Source organism: Pelobates fuscus, chromosome 2 (genome assembly GCF_036172605.1).
Source record: "Pelobates fuscus isolate aPelFus1 chromosome 2, aPelFus1.pri, whole genome shotgun sequence".
Classification (NCBI taxonomy): domain Eukaryota; kingdom Metazoa; phylum Chordata; class Amphibia; order Anura; family Pelobatidae; genus Pelobates; species Pelobates fuscus.
The window spans coordinates 74,228,868-74,237,081 of NC_086318.1; the positions used below are offsets into that span (position 1 = coordinate 74,228,868).

At 40.2% G+C, this 8,214-nt stretch overlaps 1 protein-coding gene across 2 annotated transcripts in view; it reads right to left on the reverse strand.

Annotated features, from left to right (window-relative positions):
• The window catches only part of EPHB1 (EPH receptor B1), a 249,680-nt gene extending 242,566 nt beyond the window's left edge, over positions 1–7,114 (reverse strand). For both annotated transcript variants that reach the window (XR_010086583.1, XM_063442245.1), the window contains exon 1: positions 7,019–7,114. Coding sequence is in view for 1 of the 2 variants with exons in the window: in XM_063442245.1 (XP_063298315.1) it covers positions 7,019–7,076 (58 nt within the window). In the remaining variant the exon portion in view is untranslated. The remainder of the gene's footprint in view (positions 1–7,018) is intronic.
• Positions 7,115–8,214: the final 1,100 nt, after the last annotated feature.

Here is an 8,214-nt window from a genome sequence, read left to right on the forward strand (position 1 = left end):
AAAAACAACACACATTTATGTTTTAGTTTGAAAAATATTTGTTGTAGGAATCGAAACAAAAATTTTGGTTCCAACTTTTTTTATTTGCAGGAAATCACTACAGACAATGATTTGTTTACAAAATACTCTACTATGTAGTAGGGAATAGCAGACATGAATGTGGGTTTAACTAGTGGGAGTAGTTTATCTATTGATTCTTCTGTTTATGATTGACGTTAGGCAATGTTTTGGAAAATTACTTTCGAATGAAAAAAAAAAAAGTTGGTTTAGTCTTTTTCTGTTGACAAGAAATATGGTGCAGCTCGGGAACGTAGTAGGCTTGTTAAAGACAATTAAAATAAACAAAACATATGTTTAGATTTATTGTCTATCTTGTAATTTACTTTTAATTCTGATTTCTAGATTATAGCCTTGGACCATGATAACAGAGTTTGACAGCAAATCAGATTTTTCCGCCGAATGCATTTTTGCACGTTAGTCAACGATTATTAATTCAATTTTCACAGAGGAACAATCTAAGGTCAGAAATCTGCATAAAGTGTTGGAACGGAAAATGAATACGGAAGGTCCAAAGCAGAATTTGCAGTAATACTGCCAGGCAATTATTACTCCAAGAAAATATTTAGCTCCATACTAGATTTAACCTTAAAGGACCACTCTAGTGCCAGGAAAACATACTCGTTTTCCTGGCACTAGAGTACCCTGAGGGTGCCCCCACCCTCAGGGACCCCCTCCCGCCGGGCTCTGGAGAGAGGAAGGGGTTAAACTTACCTCTTTTTCCAGCGCCGGGCGGGGAGCTTTCCTCCTCCTCTCCATCTTGATTGCGACGTCATCGGCTGAATGCGCATGCGCGGCAGGAGCCGCGCTCGCATAGAGCCGGTCGCATAGGAAAGCATTTACAATGCTTTCCTATGGACGCTTGCGTGCTCTCACTGTGATTTTCACAGTGAGAAGCACGCAAGCGCCTCTAGCGGCTGTCAATGAGACAGCCACTAGAGGATTTGGAGGCTGGATTAACCCTCATTATAAACATAGCAGTTTCTCTGAAACTGCTATGTTTATAAAAAAAAGGGTTAATCCTAGAGGTACCTGGCACCCAGACCACTTCATTAAGCTGAAGTCGTCTGGGTGCCTAGAGTGGTCCTTTAAAACAAAAAAATACCATAAAATACACCAAAAAAAAAAAAAAAAAAAAAAAACTTTAGTGGCTGGAGTCTTCTTTATGTGAAGAAATGCAGATTTTAATAGAAATTGGAACATTTATATATTAACCCTGCTACCCCACAGCTGTCAGACATCCAGCAATGTTACTTCCCGGTTTGCTTAGTTCAGTGGAGCTAAACTCAAGAGGCAGCAATTACCCAGAGCACAGGCCTTGATTACTTCTTACTGAGCTGCATTGGGAAGTCTGTGATTGGTCAGCCACAGAAAGTCTGGGCGGGGTGAGAAGGGGAGGGCTTACACAAAGGCTTCAAACAAGAGAACTTTACAGCATTCAAACTCACAGTAATATTCTAGAGTTCTAAAGCAATGACATTCATGCATAATGCAGATTAACACAATGTATATTGTTGTGGAAATATAACACCCGCTACCATGGGTAATCTTTTTGTGTGTACTTATACTGACCTCTACATCAACCAACCTACAGACTCACACAGAGCTGGCTACATCTGACCTGGGGGGAAACTGCACATCAATAGCAGAGTCTGAGGCCAGATCTGCAAACTAAACTCGACTTTCTTAATTTTCTATTAAATACTAATACAGCAAGAACTAGTATACAAAATTAAAACAATATGGGGCCATAATCTAGTTTGGGATTTTATGTAGTCAGTATCCTGCAATCTTCTTTATACGAGCTCTCTTTCCCCCGTACCCATCTTGCCTGCCCTCCCATGCTCACACAGTATAAGTTAATGCACCTGTGTAACATTCAGATTTTTTGGTCTTGTCAGAAATCAAAAAACTAATAATGTATGGAGCTATGACATTGCTGCTATCCTGAAACATAATATGTTTGTAATTAAACACACATGTCAAGTCTGAATCCTAAAATATATAAAGGCTCCAAAACATAAAGCAGCGATAGAATGGGTAGCCCTGCTTCCACCTCTGCCAGTAGTAGTTTTAATTAAGAAGTAAAGTTTTGGGTCAGACCGCTGTGCAGCTGTCCGTGCTCAGTAATGTTCCTTCAGTCCTAAATCAGATGTGTTCGTTATGGCTTTTACGAGGTCACTGGTCCTGCTCTACACACAGCTCTCAGTAATACACGTTACTGCCAGCAACACAGGGGTCTGTGGTTTAGTACTGCAGGTTATTTTTCTCCAAATCCTGTGAAATTCACATTTTTGTAGGAGGTCTCCCACACACTCATATACCCTTATGACATAGAAGTAAAATATCAGCATGAAGTCTTTAATATTGCATCATATCTATGACATCATTCTGAAAGAACTCTAGTTAACTTAGTAGAGATGGTTCGATCTATGCTGCATATGTTTAATGTGATTGGCATGGGGCAGATGGTCACTATGGTGTTAGGAATACAGCCTTGTATTCCTATATTCTTAACAAAATATAGTGTTCTTTTAAGATTCCAAATAGGCAGCAAAGCATGATTTCAAGGATATACCACCCTTTAACACTTACCTGATTCCAGAGCTGGAATCCATCAGCTCTGACTCAGTCTCCGCCTCCTCCGACATCATCACAAGGAGGAACCTAATGAGCATGGGCGGAGAGCGTCACAAGCGCATTACGCCTTGCCCATAGGAAGCATTGAATCGATACTTTCCTATGAGATTTTGCAAGATGCTGGGTTAGGACGTCCAGGATCATATCATGGCTGCCGGGTCTCCTCTGCCGCTGGCATAGAACATCCAGCCTTTACAGAGCCACAGAAACCAGATGCTGACTTTGCCACTCATTCATTGGCTGACAGTGTCAGCTGACCGTCCTCAGCCAATGAATGGCATTTTGTGCATATAAATATGTATTATCCCCAGGCTTGCTAATGACACAGCCGGAAATGGAGTATTTCATCAAGAAATTGGAAAAAAATGTCCAAGTCAGCTGTGATTTTAACTTGGTATTTTGGTCTAGAATTTGAAATTTACTTTTAAATCACAATTTCATTTGAAATTTTTTTTATTGTCAAGTATCGGCGATATCATAAGTAAGAGAGTTATGGATATTGCATTACACAGCGCAAGTCGGATATTGTAGGTACCACATTGATACTATAGTGTTCCTTTAAGGTTTTGGAATAACAACAATTATCCCAGAAGTGCTTTCAGGGATGCCTTTATTCCCATATCCTCACATTCCATGTATAGAACACTTCCTAGTATACTCAGATTTCATTTGCTACGTATTATGTTTAAGGGATTAATTGATGTTAAATATTCAGTGTGTTCCTGACTCCAGTACAGTATAAATGACTGAGACCATATCACAGACTCATCCAGCAGGGCAGGCAGAGATCATTACACTTTGTCACATACATTATGTCTGCTTTGTGCAAGCTGTCTGTATATTCTGGTAGGAGATTCAGGCTTTCGGTCTGACTGTGTGCGTCCAAACTCACAGAAACAGCTCTGTGCTGCTTGCCAAGTTATAGCAGAGTTACAATTGAGGAAAAAATCCGACCGCTAAGAACGTGAGATGGTGATCTCAGTGCAGGTATTTAATTGGCAGACAACTAGAATGTGTATACACAAGGGTATGTACACAGTGCACGCCATACGCACAAGGACGAAATATTCCCGTTCTGGAGAAAACAAAGAATTAAAGAAAATACTGAGACGGTTAATTACTAAAAAGCTGAGAATCCAAAATCAATTTTTACATTTTGAATTGAGCTCGAAAATAATAATCAAAATTAGGTAGTTTCAGGTTGGCTGTTTTGGCCTAGAATTTGAAATTCACATTTTCCTAACAATTCAAATTTTAGTGAATAGCCATCTCAGTAGATCCCATTTGGGCTTGCCTCCACAAAGTCCAATGTTTTGCATTTCTTCAAGCCCCGTGTTATCCTTTCTACTAACCACGGGTTCATTATCAAACCTGGCTAGTGTCAACACCACGGGGTGATCATACAGTGTCTTTGTGTGTTCACCCTAAACGCTGTGGCCTGTACATTAATATTCTCTGCAGGTTACCCCCATCATACGGAGCTGTATATATATATATTTTTTTTTTTTTTTTTCAGTGTAAAAAACAAACAAAAAAAAACCTCTAGATGGACTAGTCCTTTTCTTCTCGTCTGTTGACTGGTGCACATTTTAACTTTTAACATTGTAAACCAGATCATCAGATCTCTTTTTTTACAAAACAACTAACACCAACATACTACCATCTCTATATGTATAAACCTGCAGACTTGGATGAAACAGACAGCATTAAAATAGTAATAATAAATAATAAAATAATAATAATGTGCACCTAGAATTGGTTTCATAATATATTCAAAAGCCTGCACCCCAGCTTGCACCCCCAGACTCACGTAGGACCCTACATTTTAAAGGTTTACACCTGCGGCCACAATTTACCAAAAAAAAAAAAATAAATCAGTTCCAAACCTCTGCGTCTTTAAATATTTAGAGAGAACATATTGCAGTTTCCAGTAGACTCTGGACCTGCAGTGTTTGTACCCATGGGCATCCAGGAACGTCCCTTGCATCCCTTTATCACAAAACAACAAGAGCTACAACTAGGGACTGAGCATGTGAAGACTGAACTAGACTGCTAGACGAGAAGCAAGTACTACCATGCTCAGGTTGGCCGAAAGCTAGTCTAAATCTATCACTGCCTGGCCATCCTGTCTACTTCAGGCTAGCAGAGATGGTCTGTGCCAAGGTAGGTATGAGTAGGTGACAATTTCACAATTATTCAATGGAGGAGGAATGAACATAGGAGTTCGTGATCTCAAATAAACAGAGGTATAGAGGGTGTTAAGCCCTTTATTTTCAGAATTTGCTGAGCATAGGGCTATGCAACTGCACAACTGGATGTAATTAATAGTTGGCTGGGAGTGACAAGAGTTGATTTCTAAGTAAGGAGCAGTCACAAGGCTTGGCTATGGTCTAAAGTCTTGTTTCCTAATCTCCAAACCTTCATAAATATATTCTGTTAGGTCCTCAAGAGAATTTTGAAAAAAGTTGAACAGTAGAAAGGGCAGGGTTTGCCTAGTGTTCTAGAAGCAGAATAAATGGGAACACTATTGGGTCAGATAAGGAGAGCAAGAAATGTAAATGGTTTGAGAAAAAAAAAGGAATTGTCAGCATTCAGAATGTGTGAAAGATAAAAATAATATAGAAAGCAATAGCCAGAGACGGCTGATTATAGAAGAAATGATAAGTAAGCAACAGCAAGACATGACGGAAAAGAAAATTGGATGTAAAGAAACTGAGGATTGAGGGGGAGAAAAAAAAAAAAGAGAGTAAGGAACAAACAACGGGAAAGGAAATCTTACAGAAAGATGTAGGAGGGAGGGAGAGGGTAAGGAATGATGCTGAGAGACACCACAAATATGATGGAGAGAAAAGTGAAAGGAATACAGATAGAAACATTAAATGGAGAGATGGCAAGAGACAGCGGGAAGAAGGAAAAAAATTGAGTGGGCAAAGAAGCAGCTCGTAATATTAGAGATACAGCTAGACAACATAAATCAAAGGAGGTATGAAGAGCATTTATCTTGGGAGATGGGACCCCAGAGTACTAGCCTGGCACAGTGACAGCACTGTAGAACCTGGAACTCCTGCCAACGATTAACCTAACTACCTATGGCACTCCTGCTGCTGAGGACTACAATGCCCATAATCCCAGCCAGCCTAATGGCGCTGGGTGTAGTCTAAAGCAGAGAGAGTTAGAGGTGGTCTATGTTTGACAGCAGGTTTACAGTGTGTCTGTGCTCACACTCCACAGACTAGACAGAGCCCCTGCATCCATCACCCCATCCTCACTTTACGCCCTTCCTTCTCCTGACACCTTCCAGTCCTGTCCAGCTATCCCCATCAGCCTGTGTTTTAAAACTAAGTCAGCACTGCAATGCAGCTCCATCTTTTTGGCACTAGAAAGTGGATGGAGATGAGAGGACACATACTAGAGGGGGTGGCGGAGGGAGGCTGGAGCACAAACACTTGGTACCTTGCTACTTCATCAGAACGTTACATACTGGCAGCCCACCATAAACCCTCTCCAATGCACTCTTATTACACCATTACAAGAAAATAGAATTAAAGGCTCAGCTTCCTGGCACAAAAAGGGTTAATCATAACAAAAGGCAGAGATTGTGTACAGGTTTACAGCCATGTGTTAACACATTAACTACAAAAGGGGATCATCAGTGACCATTACTACTTTTAATCTGAAATGGTTAAACTGAGTAGGGAATGTATTGACAAGAATTTTCACCACTACCAGTGAAGTGAATATTGCTGATGTGTGTACGTACACACAAACACACCATTTTTAATAGGCAGGAAGGTAAAAACCAAATTACTGGCAGGTGAGTAAAAACACAACATTCTATCAGAGAATGTAGCAGTTAATGTGATACAGACAGAGAAAGCATCGCACAGCTTGCAATACCTGTAACAAAACTAGCCAAACTTAGATACCTTGTTGCGTGTGTATAACAGGTGCGCTCAGCAGGGTGCTGCATATTAACTCCTTCGTGACCAGTTAACATACTGCAAAACATCACTGCCCCACAGACAATAGCAGAGTACTAGCAGGGCTCCTGTAGACTCCTCAAAATTAAGGAGGCCCTGTACCGAGAAGCTTACAATCTAATGTACAGAATAACAATACACTAGCATCCCAAATGAGTTCAGTAATTCCCAATGATATTGCCAAGCTCTACAGAAATGAATCGTTTCTGTCCCAGTAAATGGGTTAACCCAATTAAATTCATAAAATAGGGCACGATAACCTAAATTTACAGTGCCAATGAACCCTTTCTGGAGTGGTGTTACACAAAGGTAAATATTATAAATATCATTTGAAATCTTACCTTCCACAGCTTGAACTTGCCAGACCATTGATAAAAGCAGCAGCACATATAGGTCCATTGTAGGATGCAAAAATAAATACTTTTTTTTTCTTTTCCAACCACCAAGGAAATAAAAAAAATAAAAAATAAAAATATGAGAGAAAAAAAAATAAATATATATATATATATATATATCAATTCAACAGCACAGTAAAAACAAGCCCCAAAATTCTCCAAGTTCAGGTTGTTGTCCCTTCACGCAAACATTATTAGATCCTTATTTTGCCAAGGGTTTATCCAGTTCTCTTGCTGGGAGAGCATCGTTTAAATCCCAGGTTGGAGACTCGTACTCCTGCGCTGTAATAATGCATGTGTGTGCATGCATGTCAGCGTGTGTGTGTCAGTGTGTGCAGAGCGGTGAATGTTCCCTGTGTCTGTGTATGAGTGTGTGTATGTACACGAGCATGTTGTGTACGGGGTCTAGGGGGATTGTAAGAAGGCTATCCCAGTTTCACATTGCAAAGGGGGTAACAAAGTGTTCACTGGAAGAGCACAGTCACTGAGACTGTAATGATGGGGGGGGGGGGGGATGAAACATCACCCCCCCACTTGTACAACTCTCCTCTTCCAAATCCACCCTCCCTTTCCCATCCTGTCTGAGCTCTACACACCCCTCGCACCTCCTAGCCAATCAAAGAGCACAAGAAACATGTACCCCCTCATCCAATCAATAAGTGCCCCTCCTCACTCTGCTATTGTTGAAAGAAAATTACTTACATTGACCTGTAGAAAGAAACACTGTGACTAGCACTGATTTGTACGACAGTGCCATCTACAGGCGACTGGACATAATTACAGCAGCATGCAATCAGGAAGGCAAGACCAATTGATGCTCAAGAAAAGTGGAATTGTAAAAACAACCAGTTTTTTTTGAAAGTGCAATTGATTAGCCTTTTGTAGTATAACCAGTTTTAATGTTTTTTTGTTTTTTTTATGTGTGTGTGTGTGCATTAGCCTATCTATGTAAACTGTAATGAATATGAGTATAGGAGGGCTATTTACCATCCGGAGCATGAAGAACCTCTTTTTGTATGTTGCACTTATAGGGTTGCTAATTTTTTGTCCTAGTTATAATTTTACAGAACAAAACAACACCTACAACAAAGTGTAAACAATCACACCAAGTAGAGGTGAACCCTTCAGACTGGATATAGTGA